The sequence below is a fragment of the Sus scrofa genome, chromosome 18 (assembly GCF_000003025.6).
Source record: "Sus scrofa isolate TJ Tabasco breed Duroc chromosome 18, Sscrofa11.1, whole genome shotgun sequence".
Classification (NCBI taxonomy): Eukaryota; Metazoa; Chordata; class Mammalia; order Artiodactyla; family Suidae; genus Sus; species Sus scrofa.
In genome coordinates this window covers 44,966,697-44,990,131 of record NC_010460.4, presented here as the reverse complement: position 1 = coordinate 44,990,131, position 23,435 = coordinate 44,966,697, and the positions used below count along the sequence as shown (strand labels likewise).

The following is a 23,435-nucleotide window of genomic DNA, read 5'->3' as shown; positions in this document are numbered from 1 at the left end:
GGCATTTAATTCACAATAACTGTATGTTAACAAGGCACTTGATAATTCAGAGAAAAGCAATATAGGGAGTTCCGTTCATGGCTCAGAGGTTAACAAACCCAACTAGGATCCATGAGGATGTGGGTTCAATCCCTGGCCTTGCTCAGTGGGCTAAGGATCCAGGATTGCTATGAGTTGTGGCAGAGAACACAGACATGGCTCGCAACCCATGTTGCCGTGGCTGCGGTGTAGGTCGGCAGCTGTAGCTCCGATTCGACCCCCAGCCTGGGAACTTCCATATGCCGCAGGTGCAGCCCTAAAAAAAAAAGCAATACAATGAGATAGTATTCAATATTCAAAAGAATGTGATACGCCTATCTAAAAGTACAAGGAAAAAATCTCCAGGATAGGTTATTAAGTGGGAAAAAAATCAAGATGTGGAGCATTATACATAGTAATACAAGTGTATGAGGAGAAAAAAGAACACATATGCATTCAATTTTTCCAAATTTCTGTAAGATACATAAGAAAATAATTACAGCTAGACAACTGGACTGATGGGTTGGAATTGGAGAAAAGTCTCTTTTTACCACGTGCATATAACTTTTATAACTACTTTCATAATAAAATGAAATAAATCATCACAGAGTATTTAATAACATTATATGAGGTTTCATCCAGTGGGGATAAAAGTCGGTGATGAAACAAGAGTAAAGACAGCGATAGAGTGGGCCCAGCAAAGGTAATCTGTATTGCAGCAATCATCAAACAAACTCTGCGGGTTGTCTCTCCAATGTCCTTTCCTCCGAGACCCTGGCTCAAGTTCCAAATTAACTAAACCAATTATGGCAATGCCATCTCTCTGCAAATGACCATTCATAGACTGGCAGCCCTAAGCAAAAGACTTGGAAATGCTATGAAAAATCGGAATATATCATAGGAAATGAACTAGAGATTAAAGAAAGGACTATATCTGATCAACAACTTCCTGCCATCCTCAATATCACTACTTAAGTGGCAGCCAGAAGGATGGAGGAACTAGCCAGAAAATTTAGCAAAGTTAGTTTCTCAATTTATAGATGTTAGGAGTTCCTGTTGTGGCCTCAGCGGTTAGCAAACCAGACTAGGATCCATGAAGAAGCGAGTTTGATCTCTGGCCTTGCTCAGTGGGTTAAGGATCCGGTGTTGCTATGATCTGTGGTGTAGGCCAGCGGTTGCAGTTCCAATTCGACCCCTAGCCTGGGAACCTCCATATGCCATGGGTGCAGCCCTAAAAGACAAAAAGACCAAAATTAAATAAATAAACAAATGTATAGATGTTAAGTTTACAGATTAAGACTTCTTTCTCCAATGGGACATGAACAAAGTTATCCGTATCTTGGCAGCATAAAGTGCTACCAAAAATCAGGCTACTCTAAACTTCAAAATGCAAAAATTGGTAATGGGTTAATTATTTTACATTTCCAAAATTTTTGTGTTCTTCTCATCAAAGTAATTCATTGTAGAAAACTGAAAACTATGAAATAGTATAAAGTCACAAAGGGAAAAAGCTAATCTCACTACATAGAAATCAGTTAACATTTTGTATATGATACCAAATTCCAGTTTTTTGAACGCATTTTCATTGCATCATGAGACTATGCTGTATATGCAAGTCTGTGTCCTACTTTATCACGTATTATGTCATAAGCATTTTTTTGTTTTAATGCTAACAGTTACTAAAGTAAGGGTAGTGACTTACTCTATAAGGCCTTTATTATTTGGGTCAAGTGATTTTAGAAATACAGTTGACCCTTGAACAGTGAGTGGGGGTTAGACGCTCCGCACAAAATCTGAGTATAATTTATAGTCAGCCCTCCACATCCGTGGTTCCAAATCTGCAGATTAAACCAACTGTAGTACATATTTATTGAAGAAATCCACATAAAAGTGGACCCATGCAGTTCCAACCCGTGTTGTTCAAGGGTCAAGTGTATTCTCCTTATGTAATTTCACAAGTTTAAGGTCAACTTTTAGTCCCAGGGCCATGGGCTGCCTTTCAAAGCTTCATGTGCAACCCTAGAAGCTAATGTAAAGAGAAAAAGTGCCACTATATATTTTATTTACACAATGAGTTATGCTGTTTTGAAAGCTGATCTCTTTTCTCATTGAAGTATAGTTGATTTACAACATTGTGTTAATTTCTGCTGTACAGTAAGGTGATTCAGTTATACATACATACATATACATTCTTTTTTAATATTCTTTTCCATTATGATTTATCATAGGACAATGAATATAGTTCTCTGTGCTATACAGTAGGACCTTGTTTATCTGAAAGTAGATTTCATACACACAGAGAACCAATAATAAAAAAAAAGAAATGTATTCCCATTTCTGTGCATAATGCTGGTTAATTTTCCCATTCCACTTTCTTTGGTCAGATAGTCACTCTAACATGATGTGATACAAATTATTTTTCCTCATACATGTTAGTGAATCACAATGACTATAGAAAGCCAACATCTGCAACTTTTTGGTCTGTACCAAGAAGTCTGAAACTAAATTTAATTGCTTTTTAAGTTAAAATATAAAACGGTGATGAAACAGTAATCTATGTCTTGTTTAAATTTCTCATTTTTCTATTTCCTTTTTGATGCTTCAAGATATGCTATTAACCAGCAACTTTTAGGTCTCATTTTTTTTCAAGCTGTAAATAACTGTATGCATCTTTATATTACCTTCCATATGGTATATCAACTTAAACACATTATGAAGACAAACATCCCACAGAATTTAGAATGCTAAACCTTGTTACGATTTGACATGGTTCTTAGACTCCAACCAAAACGACATGAAAATTTTTTTAAGAATCCAACAAACACTTTTGTAGTAAACTAACAAAAATGTTTAAAATAATTCCACAGGGTAAAAACAACTACTGAAGCGTTTTAGACAATCATCACACAGACACACAAAAAAACTATTCAAAATTTGTCATAAACCTATTAAAATGTCAACATCTTCAGGTCAAAGAACAAAATCATATGCCAAAGTAGTCTACCAGCATTTCCAGGTAGGCCTTTCCAATCTACAGAAGCAATTATTACAGTCACAAGCCTCAGACTTCCATATGAATTATAAGAACTTCTATAACATGAAAAGGTTCTTCGAGGGTCATTAAAACATTGTTAGAACATCGTGAAAAACCACTAAACAGCACACATATCTTCCTTGACTAAACACAACTGAAAGAATTGTTCAGTCATGTGAAAACTGGTAACTCCAATTTGGAAGGACTTTTTTGTACTTCAATACTTGTAGCTCAAACAGTGGTTACAGTCAAGTTGGGCAAATTCTTTGAGTTTGTATCTTATTCCTATGATTCTGTATCAGACATCTGTTCTTTCTCATCACATGGAGTTTTCCCTTTTCAAGGCAAAAAAGGAAATTCACTCTTCTGCTTAGGTTTTTAGCAAGGAGGAGGAAGAGAAGCTGTTAGGAACGCAACTCCCAGTCTGCTACATTTTTAAAGCAAATATCGGAAAAAATTAATACCAGATCTTTCCCCAAAATCCCAAATATGAGCACGCTAAACAGTGCATTGTTAAAACAATAAAACTTGTACAGGCAGACAAGAGCGGTATCCCCACAAATCAACCGATTTTTCAATTAAAGAGGAATCCAGCTGTGGTATAAAGTGCAGGAATCGGTCCTGCTGTACTATCCTAATTCGCTTATCCAAGGGGCTTCGGGTTCTCTCATCTGAGAAATGCAAGATTATTAGATCTCTGTAGATCTAAAAACTGCTTCTTCCTAAACTGATGGTTAGCCTCCGTAACTTCTAGGGGTATGGGGGGTGGGGGAGAGAAGGGAAACAGGATAGGTTCAGGTCACAATTTTGAGGACGTTGAAAATACTCCGGTTAATTATTTGACAGAAGTGCCATCTTCAGGTAGCAGTTACACAAGGGAAGTAGGGGAAAGCTCGCCTTGCCAGCCAACGGTGACTTAAAACTGTGCTGCAAAGACTGATCACCCGGGTTTTATAGAGTCCACAGGAGTAAAAACACCTGTAATGATTAAGGCATTTAAACAAAAATCAAGTCCTGTGGCCGGAGGGCGCGCCCACCTAGGGTGGAGAGTGCCCCGGGGGCGCTCAAAAGCCAACCTGCGCCGCAAGGCCAGGGGTCACTCGGGTGATTGCAGGGTCTCCCCTGGGGCTGGGCCTTCGGATTGTCCTCAAAGTCTTAAATCCAAAGAAGCATGAGTCGGACCCAAATACTCTTTACCCCAAGCTCTCTCCATCCCTTCCTAAGTCCCGAAAGTACGCTGAGCCCCATACAAGTGGATCCGGGGTGGGGAGGGCAGGGGAGAAGCAGTAGCGCTGCGAGCCTCAAACGCAGAAGAGGCCAGGCCTTAGCACCAGCAAAAATGTTGAGTTTTAAGCCCCAACCCAACCGCAGCGCCTCTGGTGAAAAGACCTCTTTGGCCGTCCGGGCGCGGGAAGCCGGCGGCCGGAGGAGGGTCGGGGGAAGGTGACACGAGGTCCTTACCCGCTACAAGGCTGGCCGCTGCCGGCCGCTGCCGGCGGCTCCAGTACAGGAGGCCAGAGGCGGCTCCACGGAGCCGTAAGGAGGCTGCCATGCTGCCCCCGCCCCGCCTCCCCACGGTGACCTCCTCGGCTCCCGGCTCACCCACTGACTGCTAGGGTGCGTGGTGCGGCGGGCGGGCTCAGCTGCGGCGTGTGGCCGCACGCGCACGCGCTCTGCCGCTTGGGGCGGGCCCCTACCCACAAGGGGAGGAGCGCGACCTCGAGAGGCGCGGCCCGCGCAGTACCTAGGCCGTCAATCCGGGAAAGTGGACCAATCGGAACTCCCAGGTTCTCCGCCCTTTGAGAAACACCAATAGGAGACTTTCTGGGACGCTCAGCGCCTGAGCCCTGGCCCCGCCCCCATACTCTTCCCTCATTTGCAGACCGCCGGCTGAGGTCTGCTTGTTTACTAAAGTGCAGAGGGTGTGTGGGAGGCGGTGGCTGTCACTCACTGCCGCCCCCTCCTCACAGCACCTGACCTCCCAGAACCGCCCCCTCGGAGTGTTGTAACTGCCCGAGTTGCTTCCTTGCGGACAAGGACCTAACTTTGACTCGGCCCTTCGCTGCAAAATTTAAGCAAAAGCAGAAATTCCCAGTCTTCCCAAGTGCAGGGATCCATTTTTAACCTCAAAAATCCGTGGGTCTCCTAATGTTAGCATTTGTGTTTTTAGTGTCTGTTCATTGAGAAACAGCCACAGAAACCTAACTGTTTCAAACTTGTTTGATATTATTTAGCCCAGCAGTTTATTCCTAAATTTGAAAAATGGTAGGGAAACAACATTCTTCGCTTTGAAGGACAGAATTACTAGCAACTTGCACTCTCTATTCCAATATATATTTCTGTACTGTTTGAAAATTATGCATCCATTTCATAAGCAAAAACTAAGGGTAAATGAAAATGCAAAAAGTAGTGTGGTTGTAGGTGTGTCAGAGAGAAGGATTTGTGCATTCTTCTGTCGGTGCTTGGTGTGCATGTTTGTTTTTTTCTTTTCATTTATTTATGGCTGTTTGTGGCATGCAGAATTTCCCAGGCCAGGGATCAAACCAACCATGGCCACAGCAGTGACAACACCAGGTTCTTAACCCCTAGGCCTCCAGTTAGCTCGTGCTGTACGTATTTGAATCTCTGAAACGGATAATCGCAGGGCTTCCAATCCTCACTGACCCCATGAAAGGGTTAGGAGCCATGGGCACACCAGAAAAAGATTTGCCATTTTTATAAAAAGGAGGAAAGAGAATGAGGAGTGGATAGGGCAATAGGAACCACTCCTTGAAATTTATTTTATTTATCCATTTGCCTAGGCTGTTCTTACCCAACCTTTTAATCTAAGTAGCAAAATGAACAGTCATATGACTTTGTCCTTTTTTTTTTTTTTTTTTTTTAACCTCTGCTCAGTCACTGATGTTGAAATTACCTAAAGAAATTGGATAATTTCCAAGCAGGTTCTCTAAGGGTTCACGGCATGCTAGCAATGTTTCCAGAAACTGGTACAGCGGGCAAGGTAGAGAAACAATTCTCTTCTTTGGTTTTCTCTCCACCCCAACTGCCTACTTCACATCAAGATTATTTCAACTATTGGGACAGTCTCCTAGATTTGGGTCTCTGCCCAAATCTATTTATTGGTTCCTGGAGCATTTCCTACCTGATCCTCTCTTCCTGGTTTATTTAGGGTTTAGCTAGAATAGACCTCCTGCAACCAATAAATGTAGCCCTACAGGTTTCTATAATTAACTGTTGAAATGCCTCTAACTATGTCAACCTACATAGCAGAGCTATTTACAAAACAGGCCCACCTATCAATCGCTCTCCCAGCTCCTAAAGTTTATATCCCAACCCTCTTGAGGGTTTATATCCAATCAGATGGTTTTTGTCATTTTTATTGTGAGCTACTGTTTTTGTTTCTCTGGGTTGTTTAAAGGACTCTCTTCTCGAAAATGAGTATTTCTTTACAAAAGTCTGCCTCTAGGAATAGCGTTCTCCTAGGGCTGGAAGGGGGAAGAAGGAGCTCACAAAGAAGAGCAAACAGAGCTGGATCTTTTTAATGTGCTTTTTTCTTTTTAAACTGATGTGACAGCTTTGAAAAGGGGAGTGAATGGCCTTGAAAGTTTGATTCTTTTTGATCAACTAGGTCTAGGGTATAAGCCACAATTTCTCCATATTGTTACACCATGTAGGGTATTTTTTTTGGTTTGTTTTTTTGTTTTTGTTTTTGTTTTGTTTTTTGTTTTTTAGGGCTGAACTTGCGCTTATGGAGGTTCCCACGCTGGGGTCAAATCAGATCTGTAGCTGCCAGCCTACGCCACAGCCACAGCAATGCCAGATCCAAACCATGTCTGCGACCTACAGCACAGCTCCCAGCAACACCAGATCCTTAACCCACTAAGCGGGACCAGGGATTGAACCCACATCCTCATGGATACTAGTTGGGCTGTTAACCCAGCATTATGCTTTTTTAAAGTAACTTTTACTGTTTGAAAATGCTTACAGATTTTATTTTATCTGCAAAGGCAGTTACTGCCTTTGACTGTTTTTATTTGACTGCCTTCCTGGTGTCTTTGTTGAAAAGGCACTGCAACTTCTCCCTAAGTCACAGTTATGTAATTTTGCTTGAAATTGTGTTTCAGTGCATTATAGGCTCTTCACTTCGGTTTCTGCGAGGATGCAATAGATATATTTTTCCCTGTTCCTCCCACTAAGTACAACTGAAGACTCTGAACGTTTTTTATATATATATATATGTATACATATATATATATATGTATATTTTTTTTTTTTGGCTTTTCTAGGGCCACACCTGCGGTATATGAAGGTTCCCAGGGTAGGGGTCTAATCTGAGCTGTAGCTGCCGGCATATGCCAGAGCCATAGCAATGCCAGATCTGAGCCAAGTCTGTAACCTATATCACAGCTCACAACAATGCCGGATCCTTAACCCACTGAGAAAGGCCAGGGATCGAACCCAAAACCTTACGGTTCCTAGTTGGACTCGCTGACCACTGAGCCACGACGGGAACTCCTCTGAACGTTATATTTAAAATAAACGTAATAGGAGTTCCCACTGTGGCTTAGCAGTAACAAACTCGACTAGCATCCATGAGGATGCAGGTTCAATCCCTGGCCCCACTCCATGGGTTAAGGATCTGGTGTTGCCATGAGCTGCAGTGTAGGTGGCAGAGGCGCCTTGGATCTGGCAGTGCTATGGCTGTCGTGTAGGCCAGCAGCTGCAGCACCAATTGGACCCCTAGCCTGGGAACTTCCATATGCTGCAGGTGTGGCCCTAAATAAATAAATTAGTTAAACATAATGAAACTGAGTCCCCCTAAAACTGAATTCCCTTACTGAGTTGATGATTAATCTCTTTATCCAGAAATATTTTATTCCCTTTCTTGTCCTATGCTGCACCCCTCAGGATGGAGAAGTATCAAAGAAAAGAGGGAATTGAAAACAAGAAGGATTCTGCAGGGTCTTTCAGACCAAAAGCCCAACCCTTGTCCTCCAGGAATCTGTAGAAAAATGGGCTTTAGTCTCCCAGGCAGTCCCTGAGTTCCAAACAACAGGTTTAAGCAATTAATGATGAGGACCAAGAGTCAGGACTCCTAGTTCCTCCTGAAGGAACGGAGATAACAATCTGATGCAGATCTTTGAGTTGGGCTGATCATAAGCCGAGAGACCACAGGCTGGTTGGAATCAGAAGATTAAGATCCCCTTGGAGTTCCCCCTGCAGTGCACTGGGTTAAGAACCTCACTGCAGTGGCTCTGGTTGCTGGTGAGGCAAGGGTTCCATCCCCAGCCTGGCACAGTGGGTTAAATGATCCAGTACTGTCACAGCTGCAGCTCAGATTCATTTCCTGGCCCAGGAATGTCCATGTGCCACAGGTGCAGCCCCATTAAAAAAAATTGAGATTCTTGAAATATCACCTGGTTACCTCACCACCAAATGATTGGAAGGTCCATGAGCTGATCACCCATCCTAAAGCCCTCTCCCCTAACACTGTCTTTAGAACCCCTTAACTGAAAGCCACTGGGGAGCCCAGGTCTTTTGAGCATGAGCTGCCCATTGTCCTTCCTTGGCACCCTGCAAAGAAACCCTTATTTTGCTGCAAATGTGCACTGTCAGAGTTTGGCTTTCTGCACTGTGGGCACACGAGCCCTGGCTCTATAACAATAAGAAAACTCTGAAAGGTGGAGAAAAGAAGGTATGCTAGCTAGGGACTTCAAGATCCAAAAAGGAACACAGCTGTAAGTTTTGGGGCTTTCAGTTAACCTTTTATATTGCATACTGGGTGCTGGAGAACCCATAAAGCAGAAACGCAAAAAGGCCAAGAGGCACAAACAAAAATGCCCCAGGGGGAGGCTGCTCTCTTTAGCCAAAGGACCAAAGAAGGGGCAGCCTAGCAAGATAGATAACCTTTAGAAAATAACCACATTCCTGCCAATAAATAGTGCATGATAAAAACCTCTGGCCCCCACCTCACCCAGACCAGCAAAGCATCCCAGCATCCTAACACCCCAGTCTCCTGACACCTCAGCCCCACTGGTGTGCCGTCAGGGAAGGCCAAGTAGAGGGCCAGAACTTTTCCCACCGCCAAAAGGTAACCAGTACGCATCCACACACATGCCCCCCATCCCTATCCTCCAACTGTCACTGGAGTTCCCGCAGAGAGTCTGGACTCCCACCCCCACGTGACCGTAATGAGGCACCCTCCCACCCCTGGCCCCGGTGGAGTGAGAGGGGCAAAGCTGAGAGACTGGACTTCCTCCACTACCTGGTGGTGAGGAGGCCACCCATCCTGGCCATGGTGTCAGTGGAGGCCACTTGGGGGGCGCTCCCACTCTCTCAGCTGGGGAGGTTTCAGTAGAAGCCCAGTGGGGAGTTGGAACTCCCCCGCCTAACCATCGGTAATGAGAAGCCCTGTCCCATCCCATTGGTGTCAACGGAACCAAAATAGGGAATCTAGACTTCTTTCCCTACTGGGCATTATCAGTTTCATTGCCAGAGTAGAGTCAGAAAAAGCCAGCGAAGAGATTAAGGGAGTTCCTGTTGTGGCTCAGTGGAAACAAATCTGACGAGTATCCATGAGGATGCAGGTTTGATTCCTGGCCTTGCTCAGGGGGTTAAGGATCCAGTGTTGCTGTGAGCTGTGGTGTAGGTCGCAGATGTGGCTCGGATCTGGTGTTGCTGTGGCTGTGGTAAGGCTGGCAGCTATACCTCCAATTTGACCCCTCGCCTGGGAACTTCCATATGCCCAGGGTGCGGCCCTAAAAAGACAAAAAGAAGAGGTTAAAATAAGATCCAGGAGTTCCCATCGTGGCGCAGTGGTTAACGAATCGGACTAGGACCCATGAGGTTGCAGGTTCGGTCCCTGCCCTTGCTCAGTGGGTTAACGATCCGGCGTTGCCGTGAGCTGTGGTGTAGGTTGCAGACGCGGCTCGGATCCCGCGTTGCTGTGGCTCTGGTGTAGGCTGGTGGCTACAGCTCCTATTCGACCCCTAGCCTGGGAACCTCCATGTGCTACGGGAGCGGCCCAAAAGAAATAGCAAAAAGACAAAAAAATAAATAAATAAATAAAAATAAAATAAAGTAAAATAATAAGATCCAGAATGCTGTAATACCAAAACATCCAGGTTTCAATTGGAAACCATTCATCATGTCAAGAACCAGGAAGTCTGCAATCTAATGAAAAGAAAGAGAAAGTCATACAAAGGTGACAAAGAAGTTAAAATTATCTGACAGATATTTTAAAGGAGCCATCAGAAAACTGTTTGGATGAGCGATGAGAACACAATCAAAACAAGTGGGGAAGAAATAGCCTCAGAAAACAAATGAAAGATATGATGAAGATATAAATTAAAATTTTAGAATTAAAGAATGTAGTAGCTGGGAGTCCCCGTCGTGACTCATAGGTCACAAACCTGGCTAGTATCCGTGAGGATGCAGTTTCGATCCCCAGCCTGGCTCCGTGGGTTCAGGATCCTGTGGAGCCGTGTGCTGTGGTGTAGGTCACAGATGCAGCTTGGACCTGGTGTTGCTGTGGCTGTGGTGTAGGTCAGCAGTTGCAGCTCTGATTTGACCCTCTAGCCTGGGAACTTCCAAATGCTGTGGGTGCGACCCTAAAAAGAAGAAGAAAAAAGAATGTAATGACTGAATCAAAAAAACAAAACAAAACAAAACAAAAACCTCAAAGAATGAGCTCTACAGCAGAATGGGGAAAAGAATCAATGAACAGGAAGTTAGAAGAATAGAAATTTACCCATTCTCAACAACAAAGAGAAAACAGACTAAAAAAAAAAGAAAAAGAGGAAAAAAAAAAAGCATGGCTTCTGGGAATTCATATGACAAAAGACCTAACATTCATATCCTCAGAATCTGGGAAAGAGAGGGAAAAAAGACTTTTGCAGCAAGGCTCAGGCTATCTAATTATTTTTACATCTGTCTCCAAGCTATTAATCTTATTCACTCACCTTAAACGATACTGTCTCCCTTGCCAGACCACTCTGAACTCCACGGCCTCTCTCTCTCCCCCTCTCACTTTCTTCTCTCTCTCTCTCTCTTTTTTTTTTTTTTTTTTTTTGTCTTTTTGCCATTTCTTGAGCCGCTCCCGCGGCATATGGAGGTTCCCAGGCCAGGGGTCGAATCGGAGCTGGAGCCGCTGGCCTACACCACAGCTCACAGCAACACCAGATCCTTAACCCACTGAGCGAGGCCAGGGATCAAACCCACAACCTCATGGTTCCTACTTGGATTCGTTAACCACTGAGCCACGACGGGAACTCCTCTTTATTTTCTACTGCAAGTTCTGATATCTCTTCACCCTTCAGTCTCTTGGACTCCACTCTAAATGACCCTCCTCATGCAAACGCCTAATTACAAAATAAATGAGCCACGGGCATGTAATGTAGTGTGGGGAACGTAGTCGGTCACGATGCAGTGTCTTTGCGTGGTGCTGGGTGGTTACTAGACTCACCCTGACGATCATCTTGAAATGTACACAAATAGCGAACCCCTCTACTGTATTGTAGTTATCCTTCAAAAACAGAGTCATAAAAAAAGAGATCAGATTTGTGTTCCCAAAGGCAGGGGTTAGGGGTCAGAGGAATTGGATGGAGATAGTCCAAAGCCACACATTTCCGGTTATCAGATAAGTAAGTACTAGGGATGTAATGTGCATCTTGATAAATACAAGTGATACTGCTGTGTAATATATGTGAACGTTGACAAGAGAGTACATCCTAATAGCTCACTCAACTTACTGTTGTAATCATTTCATGATGTAAGTCAAATCGATGTGCTGTACACCTTAAACTCATACAGTGCTATAGATGCCAATTATATCTCAATAAAGCTAGAAGGGAAAAAATAAATGACCTTCCTCAAGAAGTTTGTTGTGTTTGTTTTTTGCAGGGTTGGGGGTGCAAGCAATAAACAAGCAGTCAAGAAAATGATCAAGCTTAGTTAAGAAACTATATCTAAGGGTACTTTCCAAAATTGTACCCGTTAGCATCAGGTTTAGCTGAATGAAACAGAAAGGCCAAATGATAGCGGTCTGGTTTATCCTCGCATAAAGGAAGTCCAGATGTAGATAGACCAGGGTCATTATGGCACCTCTGAGTTATCAGAAATCTAGGTTCCTCTTTTTGTTTTACTGTATGCACTGGTTTCTAGCCTCATGGTTATTTTATCATCTGTGGTGGCTGCTGGAGGTCCCAGATAACAGTAAACAGAGGGGAAAAGGGAAAAGAAAGGGGTGTGCCAGTGAACTGTCCTCATTCTCAGAAGTCTCCCTTTAAACCCTACCCCGCAGTTTCCCTTCCTCACTGGCCAGAACTTAGTCCCTTAGCCATTCTTAGCTGCAAAGAAAGGTTAGAAATGTAATCGTTTAGTGGGGGAGTGGGAATGCGGGTTGGAAGAAGAGTGGATTTGTAAAGGCAATGGCCAGTCTTTGCCACAGGCAGTTTCAAAAATATTTTGGAATATAAAATGTTGCTAAAATAATTGAATTGTGTCTCAAATTGAAAGCATATGTCTAAGGACATACTCCTACATTTATTTAAACGGATTAGAGTTTGTTACTTATAGAAATTTACATATATATACATACAAGTTAGTATACACAGATATAGCTCCTTGGTCTGGCATCTGAGAGCATCTAGAAGCAATGATATTCCAGTAGTAACGAGCATACCTAGTATCTTAAGTTTTGCAGCTACCATGTCTATTGACTATGGTAGTCAACAGTTATCAAACCTTATAAATATGGATTACCAAGGTTATTGAATACATTTAAATTACCATGAAATAGGAGTTCCCATTGTGGCACCGTGGAAATGAATCCGACTAGTAACCATGAAGTTTCGGGTTCGATCCCTGGCCTCCATCCCTGCCGTGAGCTATGGTGTAGGTCACAGATGTGGCTCGAATCTGGCATTGCTATGGCTGCGGCGTAGGCCAGCAGCTACAGCTCTGATTCCACCCTTTGCCTGGGAACCTCCATATGCTGCTGGTGTGGCCCTAAAAAAAAAAAAAAAAAAAAAGAAGTTTTTAAAGGGTGCATATAAATGATGACTACTTTAATTCTAATAAAGATAGCATATCAATTGAAAGTTCAGGTTAAAACTGACTTAAAATTTTTAATTTGCTTAAAGAAATCAAAGGAATGCATTTGTGCCCAATACAGAAAAGAACATGCTGGGCTTGGTGTTAGGAAGACTTGTTCTCTCTCTTATACTGCACATCCCTGGGCTGGAGAAGACCTTCCTTCTGGAAGAGAGTGAAAACTTTCTTCTTCCCAGAAACTCCCCTTCTGATTGGATTCTAGCTTATCTCTGAACCAACTACTAAGGCCAAAGCAATGGAATCAGGCCCCACTTGCAGAGCTAAGCTGAGGTCATTCTCACTCAAACCAAATGATTTGAGAGTCATGGATGAAGAGGTAGGTACTATTGTTTCTTGTTTTATTTTGTTTTTTTAAACCCATAGAAGGATGAAAAGCTACAGAGTAAAAATAATAATGGTCAACCTCAGACAGTGACCGAGCAAATTAATACATGAACATGACTCTAGACAGGTTATTAAACTAGAGCTCCAAGTAAAATCTGGCCCCCAAAATGTACTACAGTGCTTTAAAAAAACTGACATCAGAATGCCTTTGAACAAGTCATACATTCTCCAGTATTTATGTCATATGCTTGTATAACCTGTTAGTCCTCTTTTTTTTTTTTTTTTTTTTTTTTTGTCTTTTTGCCATTTCTTGGGCCACTCCCGCGGCATATGGAGGTTCCCAGGCCAGGGGTCGAATCGGAGCTGGAGCCACCGGCCTACACCACAGCCATAGCCACGCCAGGTCCAAGCCGAGTCTGCGACATACACCGCAGCTCATGGCAACGCCGGATCCTTAACCCACTGAGCAAGGCCAGGGATCGTTCCTAGTCGGATTCGTTAACCCCTGAACCACAACGGGAACTCCTATTAGCCCTCTTGTGATTGAGTATGCAGTGCATCACCTTTGTTCTATACCCCATGTATCAATTATAATAGAATTAACAGAGGTTTTTGGTTTTGCTTTTGTTTATTTAATTTTACTTAAGCATATAATTAACAGAGACCCATGATATAATTTTGGGAGCCTTCAATCACTCTGCTATTTCCTAGTCAGATTATTTCTTATGGTTCAGTCCATCTGCGAAGAACATAAAGGTGTGGTTTGGAGTCCCAAATGCACATTAGAACTTTTCCAAAATACCAAAACCCAGACCTCATCCAAAAGAAATATCTGGGGTGAGTCGCTGAGCATTGAAATTTATTTATCTATTTATTTATGCTTTTTAGCAGGCTACGGGTCGAATCAGAGCCACAGCTGCCGGCCTACTCCACAGCCACAGCAATTCAGGATCCAAGCCGAACCTGTGACCTACACCACAGTTCATGGCAACACCGGATCCCAAACCCACTGGCAAGCCCAGGGATCGAACTTGCAAACTCATGGTTCCTAGGCAGATTTGTTTCCACTGCACCAGGACGGCAACTCCTCAATTTATTTTTTAAATTTTTTTCAAATACTTCTACTCATTCTGCAAAATGAGTATGGAGAGCAACTGTCTTAGAGGTAAAACTATCTAAGACATAAAAGATGCTCAGGAATTAGTCATGCTGGCAATGACCGTGGGCAGAGAGAGAAAGACACAGGTAAGAGACATATCTGGGAGGCAAAACTGACAGTTACTTCTGGAAGTTGAAGGAGATTTGAAGAGGAAGAAATAATCTAGGTAAATTCCTGGGTATTTTTGTTTGTTTTTTTTGTTTGCTTGCTTTTTTAGGGCTCACCTGCAGCATATGAAAGTTCCCAGGCTAGGGGTCGAATCAGAGCCGTAGCTGCCAGCCTACACCACAGGCACAGCAATGCAGGATCCAAGCTAAGCCTGCTACCTACACCACAGCTCACGGCAATATCGGATCCCCAACCCACTGAGCAAGGCCTGGGTTCAACCTGTATCCTCATGGATACTAGTCGGATTTGTTTCCACTGAGTCACAATGGGAACTCTGATTCCTGGGTGTTTGACTTGGTTGACTGGGTAGGTGAAAGTGCCATTTCCCAAGATAGACACTTTCTGCTTGACGTGGACATATCCAGAGGCTTTTAGCCATATGGAGAGTCGAAGTTAGACATATATTTTTGGAAGTCATGGGCTAATAGATGATAATGAAAGTCACGGTTGTAGATGGGGCTCCTCTGAACATTTCTAAAGGGTATAAGACTCCGGAGCACACTCTAAGGCAGTGGGTAGAGGAAATAGACCGAGAGAGAGGGAGTGTCCAGAGAAGGAGGGAAATGAAGACAGAAAGATATCAGAGAAGTGTAAGGAGAAGAAACTTCCAGTGCCAATTCTTATCAAGTGAGAAGTATAAGTACAAAAACCTCTTTGTAGGCTTTTGTAACTAAGGATGTTTATTGCCTTTCGCAAGGGAGAGCAGCTGCACTGAAATGATGGGGCCAGATCACAGTAGATGGAGGAGAGAATGACAAATGACAAAATGGACAAATGGAGACAAATAATATTGCGGTTTTTTGTTTGTTTGTTTCAGAAAACTTGGCCTGTGAAGAAAAGGAGAAATTGGCAGGAAGTAAATTCAAGGGGCTTTTGTATTAGTTTTCTTTTTTTGGGGGGAGGTGGGGCTCCCCTGCACCATGCAGAAGTTCCTGGATCAAGGATGGAATTCATGCCACAGCAGTGACAACGCTGAATCCTTAACTGCTAGGCCACTATGGAACGCTTCATTTTTTTTCTTCTATTGAAGTATAGTTGCTGTAGTTGATGTACAAAATAGTGATTCACAATTTTTAAAGGTTACACTCCACGTATAGTTACTATAAAACATTGGCCATATTCCTCATGTTGTACAATATATCATTGTATCTTATTTTATCCATAGTCGTTTGCATCTCTTAATTTCCTACCCCTCCCTTCTTCCCTTGCTGGTAATCACTAGTTCTCTATATTCGTGAGTATGCTTCTTTTTTTGTTATTTGTTATAATCAAAATATGTATTTTTATATATTTATATATAACAGTGTATAACTATATAAAAATATATGTTGTATACAATTTATATATTTATATATAATGAAAAATACAACATATATGTCAGATTCCAAACATAAAGGATAGTATCTGCCTTTCTCTATTTGACTGATTTCACTTACCACAACGCCCTCCAGGTCCATCCATGTTGCTGCAAATGCCAAAATTTCCTTCTTTTACATGGCTGTGTTTGATTTCATTTTAAAGAGAAATAGTTTTGAGTACATTTAAATGCTAAGGGGATAAAGTCAATAGTAAGGCTGAGTTGAAGGAGGGGGCTGGTAGAAGACAGCTTTGGGGTTTATTATTGAACAATCCCCAGGATTCTTCCTTTTTTTTTTTTTTTTTCCTTCTTTTGGCCACACCCACAGCATGCAGAAGTTCCCAGGCCAGGGAAGGAAACCCGCACCAGAGCAGTGACCCGAGCCTCTGCAGTGTCAGCTTAACCCTTAACCCCTTGATCCTTAACTCACTGAGCTATCAGGGAATTCCTTCTTCCTCTTTAATTTGTTTAGCTTAAAGAAAAATACATCCACGTTTAGTATTTATTTGAAAGACATATTGTTGGGAAAAAAGCACATAGAGTGCCTCAGTTAATAAAGCTATGGATTTTCTTTCCAGCAACAAAACAAGCTTGAATTGATACCAAAATATAAGCATAGTCACCTGTAATAATTCTTTTTTGTCTTTTTAGGGCCACACCTGCGGCATAGGGATGTTCCTAGGCTAGGGGTCAAATCGAGCTACAGCTGCCTGCCTGCACCACAGCCACAGCAACTCTTGATCTGAGCCATGTCTGTGACCTACACCACAGCTCACTGCCACACCAGATCCCCAAACCACTGATCGAGGCCAGGGATGCAACCCGCATTCTCATAGATGCTGGTCGGGCTTGCTATCGCTGAGCCACAAGGGGAACTTTCCATCGCTGTCATTCTTGTAAACATCAGTAGAGAGACATGACTCTGCAAATGGAACAGTCATATGTGGTATTACCTACAAAAAAACCCAGCTGCTTCCACAGCTGAGAAATCTCATTTTCTCATGTTTAGCAGCAATCAGGTCCTGAAAGACTGGGACGAGTCTAAAATGCACAAGAGACCACAGCAGACACCTGAATGCAAATGTACTAATTCGTGGGGAGAAATAAAACATCAATCACCACTGTGATGAAGCTACAGAGAAAGTTAAATCATCAGAAGCCATTTCAGTGTGTTGCCAGGAATGTTCAAAGTTCATGGAGTCAACTCTTTCTCTCCTGTAGGGAGACCTACATGGAACTTAGAAGGTTGCTTCAAAAGCATGAAGTCGGGAGATCCTGTCGTGGTGTAGCGGAAACGAATCCGACTAGGAACCATGAGGTTGTAGGTTTGATCCCTGGCCTTGCTCAGTGGGTTAAGGATCTGGTGTTGCTGTGACCTGTGGCGTAAGTGGAAGACAGCCTCAGATCTGATGTTGCTGTGGTTGTGGTGTAGGCTGGCAGCTGTAGCTCTGATTTGACCCCTAGCCTGGGAGCCTCCATATGCCATGGGTATGGCCCTAGAAAAAAAAAAAAAAAAGAGTGAAATCAAAAACCAATGAATTAAATTCTATTCTATTTTCACTTTTGTCACCATAGTTATAGGAAGTACTCAAAATCAAATGCCTAAATCTCCCATGTTTAACTTCAGATTGAGAGCGGTGTTGCAGCTGGTGCCAGGGGTAAGTCAAAGACTGACGGTAAGTCTTCCTTTTCCCTGGAGTATAGACACTACTAGTATTTGCCTCTGTGATTCTTCTCTTTTCCCAAGGACTGTCTGAGAGACTGTTGCTTGTCAAATTTTCATTTGTTTTAGAAGAAAAGAAAAAGAAAAAAAAATCTCCGTGGGAAGTTCCCCTGTGGCATAGTAAGTTAAAGATCTGGCATTGCCTCAGCTGCGGGATAGGTTGCAATTGTGGCATGGATTCGGTTCCTGGCCCAGGAATTTCCTTAGGCTGTGGGTGCAGCCAAAAAATAATCTCCCTGGATTGGTGGAACTTTCTGGGAACAATTGTCTTTATTCTGAGAATGTGGTGGGCAGGCAGTGGGGGGGCATGCGGGTGGTAAAAATCTTTTCTTTTATGCCATGGTGGTGGCAGTAGACTGGTGGATCTTTTTCATGCCTGTCTTTGGTAATTAAAAAGTTGGCAGCTCTTTATCAGGGCCTTTTTTTTTTTTTTTTTTTTTTTTTTTCTGAGTCACAAAACCTAAAGGCCTAGAACTACTGTTCTGTCCTCCCACCAATGAATAACCATTTTTTTGAAAGACACTTTCGTTAGATATGCTAATAACTTCAAACAGGCTACAATGAAATTTTCTGAGCCTTCAAGCTATCCTTCAGGGGATTCATTTTTTTAATTCACTTTATGGCTAAATTCTTAGAGGTTTTATTTTACCTTATTTACAACTCATCAGGGCATAGCTTTATATTTTAAATAACATGCGGCTCACATCATATCTCTTTTGCATGGTGTTGCTTTAGAGAAAAGTCAGTAGGATAGGCTATGCAACTTTCCCCTGTTTGAGGAGGCTCCCTCTGTATTCAAAGCATTTACAAGTGATTTTTCTCAGGGCTGGCTCAGAGATGCATATACTGCATCCGCTTCAGTCCAGGACTTTCAGTACCACTGCTCATGAGAGGTAAGATCCAGGAAGCAAGGAAGTTTATTGATCCATAGAGTCATAAACATATTGTGTTTTTTTGTTTGCTTTTTGTCGTTTTGAAATGGAGTTTTAACTAAAGAACAACCCCCGCCCCCCTTGGCTAAGAAGACAGCTGCAAGCCTTTCCAGCTATGCTGGTCACTATACCACCCTTCTTGTAATAATGGAACAACTGTGTGCCCTCTGTCCAAGCCAGCAGCCCTGCTAATCATGTACCCAGCATTGCTTATCAGTTCTGCTTCTGTAACCTTGCTTGCTCAGTTTCTTAGGGAGGAACACTGTCTGCTTGGGGATGGAGGCCCGGGATGCTTACCTGGGAAAATCAAGACCTTGTAGGGTATAAAAGTTACTGAGAACAAAGACCTGGTGCTCAGACTCTGGAGGTGACTCCTCTGAGCCCGCACCGGTGCTGAATAAACCTTGCTTTTCCATATCTCCGAGTGCTGTTTGTCTCCTTCCATTGCCACAGTTTTTGCGGTTTCCGCAACAGTTTTAGGGCTATTCCATCCCAGAATATCCATTCAAAAACCAATGTAGTCCTGCAACTTTAAAGGAACTACAAATTGGACAATCCTATCCAGTGCCACCAAAAGAAAATTCCTGCCTCTGTCCATACTCGGCAGAAGTCTGGGAACACCCTGAAGACACTGCAGACAGAGGATAAGGAAGGCCTCTTGTGCAATGACAGCCAGTTACATGTCCCGGCAGACAAAGTTTGGATACAGGCCTTTCTGCTGTGCCAGGATGCATACTGAGAGGGCCACTGGGGCCTTTTCAAGAGAACTAATTTGACTCATTAGGGACTCTAATAGTCCCACATGCAACATAACTTCTCTCATTAATCAGACAATGCAAAGGATACTCTCGGCCAAAAGATAAGTCAGTGATCCCCAAGGAGCTGTTATTCCTTTTCCTGCCCTCTCAGCCTTCTACTCATGCTATTTAATCATAAATCTTCCTTTTCCTCTATGTCCACCTTAGGGTAATGGGGCTACTGGTGAAGATAGTTTATAGAGCACCTGTGACTGCTCACACAGCACTGGACACTCAACCATGCACCTGTAAGATGCCCCTGCAACCTTGCACCCGCAAGATGTGGTAGAACAGTACAGACCACCAAATATGTTCTTTCCCTACAGAACCCTTGGGGGGCATCATACCTGTAACCCCTCCATAAGCATTTCAAATACAGGTTCAAGTCTACTTCTCGTCACCTCTAAACTCATGGTCAAGGTCCACAGCTATGGCTGTGATGTAGGCTGGCAGCTGCAGCTCCAATCGGACCCCTAGCCTGGAGACTTCCATATGTGGCTCTAAAAAGACAATAAAATAAAATAAAATAAAATACCCACTGCAGTTCCTGCTGCGGCGAAGTGGGTTAATGATCAGGCTTTTCTTTGTGGAGGCGCCAGTTCGATCCCCAGCCCAGCACGGTGGGTTAAGGACCCAGTGTTTCTGAAGCTGTGGTGTAGGTCACAGCTATGTCTCTGACTCCATCTCTGGCCTGGGAACTTCCAAATGACGCAGAGGCAGCTGAAAAAGAAAATAATAATACCCGCTACAATTATGGATTTGATTCCAAGTAATTCTTCTCCACTCACTTGAATTACCACTCCAGCAACCTACCTAGAATAATTCCATGCAGCTCAGGAAAAATTTCAGGCTTTTTGAGTCCTACATAATTGGACTCTGAAGTCTGAAATATGGCCAGTCACTCTTTTGTAGGTGGCACCCATGAAATTTTCAGCTTTATTTGCCTTATGCAGTCCTTCAGGAATATCATCTCTTGCTAGGCATACTATGAAAAGCAAATAAGCCAGAATGTTCAGAATTACTCTTCCTTCCTTTGAGAATACCAATATTTATTCTAAATTGGTTTGGATCTGGAAGAGACAGAATGTCCATAGTAATTTTAATTTGATCCTATTATTAGCAGGGAAATATCCTGTTGCTTATTTGTCAGGCTTTTTTCTGTAAACTTTACCATTGTTTCTTGGCAGACAATCATTAGTGAGGGAAAGTTAAGCCTAATGAAGTCCACTTTGGAGTTTATAATTATCGTATATATATCATGATGGGCTTTATTCTATATTCTCTCCAAGCCTGACATTCTTTTTTTTTTTTTTTAATAATGATTTTTATTTTCAACCCTGACATCCTTGAAGAATATAGTCTTTTTTTTCCCGCTCTTGGAGGTTCCCAGGCTAGGGGACTAATCGGAGCTGTAGCCACCAGCCTACACCAGAGCCCCAGCAACGCAGGATCCAAGCCACGTCTGCGACCTACACCACAGCTCACGGCAACGCCGGATCCTTAACCCACTGAGCAAGGGCAGGGACCAAACCCTCATCCTCATGGATGCTAGTCAGGTTCATTAACCACTGATCCACGATGGGAACTCCTCCCGATAGTTGTATTCTAAGTAATAGGATAATCTAACAAATGACCTGGTCCATATCAAATGGGAGAGCATCCTATAAATAATATCTTTTCAAAAGACATACCATGATCATTATTGCCAGGCTTTACTCTACTGCTGCAGAAGACTAGTTAATTTTCTTTGACAGTAATTTTATGAAATAGGACTTCTTTTTTTTTTTTTTTTTTTTTTGCTTTTGAGGGCCACACCTGCAGCCTATGGAAGTTCCCAGGCTAGGAGTTGAATTGGAGCTACAGCTGCTGGCCTACGCCACAGCCACAGCCACAGCCACGCAGGATCCAAGCCGTGTCTGCCACCTACAACACAGCTCATGGCAACACTGGATCCTTAACCCACTGAGCGAGGCCAGGGATCACACCCGCAACCTCATGGTTCCTAGTTGGATTCGTTAACCACTGAGCTATGTAGGGAACCCCCAGAATTAGGCTAATTTTGCGAGGGCACATGTAAAAAGGTGTTTGCAATAGCCTTGAGGAAGGTGAGCGTGGGAGTGACGTCACTGTTATTTTCCTGGAAGGCATTCCTTACCACTTCCCTCTCCCCACTTCCTAAGAGCCTCCTAGTTCAGGTACCAGCAGGCTCTTTCTGTACGTCAAGGGAAATCGTCACACCCAGTTCCAGGGAAAAGCTGCTTTGAATGAAGAATAATCCTGTATCCTTTGCTACAGTTACTGGTGCTGGAACCTAGGCCCAAGCAGATCTGCATATGACCGTCCTCTGGCCCCAGGGACTGGTTCAGGAAGAATATACTAAACCTGGTTGGGCTGATAAGAAGTTAGAAGAGATATGCAGGATGTCTGAGGAAGGGTTTTCCTTGTTCTTGCAAGAGAATCGCAGGAAGAAATTCCCTTTCCTTGCACATGGAGGAGAGCATAGAAGAAGGCAGCGTTTTGCCACAAGAAAAGCCAGAGAGAGGATGGATCCAACACACAGTGGAAAAGCAGTCCTGCCAGGATGGGCTAGGCTAAACCTGAAGCCTACCCTTCTCCAGACTTCCATTGTGTGGACCGAGGCATTCTCAGATAGGAGCCAGTAAAAACTAAGTGGAGTCTGATTTTCTATTACTTTGGAACCAAAGTATTCTTACTAAAAAGCTAAGTTGGTTTTAATTTGTTTCACTTTCAAAACATTTTAAAGCTCAAATTTTTTTTTTTTTTTTTTTTTTTTTTACAGACAAGCCTATGGTAAAATTCAAGCATCCTGAAAGGACAGTTAAAGAAAATGTCCATTTCATTTCAGATATCATCCACCTTGCCAGAGTCATCCACAGAGTAAGATTTGCATACATACATGCTTGTGTGTTCTTGTTTCTACTCAATTAGGAGCACAATATACACATTGGTATACTATCTTGCTTTTTGTACTTTTTATATCTTGGAGATTATTTCAAATCCTTTGTACAGATTTATCTCATTTTTTATAAAGCCTGTGTGATAGTCTCTTGTACAGACATATCACAATTCATTTAGCCAGTTCTAATTTTTTTTGTTTGTTTGTTTTTTTAAGGGCTCCACTCATGGCATATGGTTCGTTAACCACTGGAGGTTCCCAGGCTAGGGGTTGAATCAGAGCCGTAGCCACCGGCCTACGCCAGAGCCACAGCAACTCAGGATCTGAGCCACATCTGTGACCTACACCACAGCTCACAGTAACACCGGATCGTTAACCCACTGAGCAAGGCCAGGGATCAAACCAGCAACCTCATGGTTCCTAGTTGGATTTGTTAACCACTGAGCCACGACGGGAATTCCGCCAGTTCAAATTGTTTTTACCACTGCAAATGATGATGAAATGAACATCCTTAAGTTAAAATACTTGAACAAAGATATGAATATAAATCTGAGGATAAATTCCTAGAGTGAAATAACTAGGTCAAAAGTGTATCCATTTTGGAGTGCCCGTTTTGGCTCAGCAGTAACGAACCAGACTAGGATCCATGAGGATGCAGGTTCCATCCCTGGCCACTCAGTGGGTTAAGGGTCCAGCACTGCCATGAGCTGTGGTATAGGACGAAGACGTGGCTCGGATTTGGCATTTCTGTGGCGTATTCGATCCCTAATTCGATCCCTAGCCTGGGAAGCTCCATAGGCCACAGGTGTGGCCCTAAAAAGACAAAAAAAGAATTAAAAATAAGTGTATATATTTTATAATTAATATTTATTGCCAAAAATTGATAGAACCGT

General features: G+C 42.9%; 1 protein-coding gene across 1 annotated transcript in view; it reads right to left on the bottom strand.

The window, feature by feature from the left end:
* HIBADH (3-hydroxyisobutyrate dehydrogenase) overlaps positions 1–4,722 on the bottom strand; it is a 116,762-nt gene extending 112,040 nt beyond the window's left edge. Inside the window, exon 1 of the mRNA XM_021079217.1 lies at positions 4,514–4,722. Coding sequence (XP_020934876.1) covers positions 4,514–4,604 — 91 coding nt within the window. The 5' untranslated portion in view covers positions 4,605–4,722. The remainder of the gene's footprint in view (positions 1–4,513) is intronic.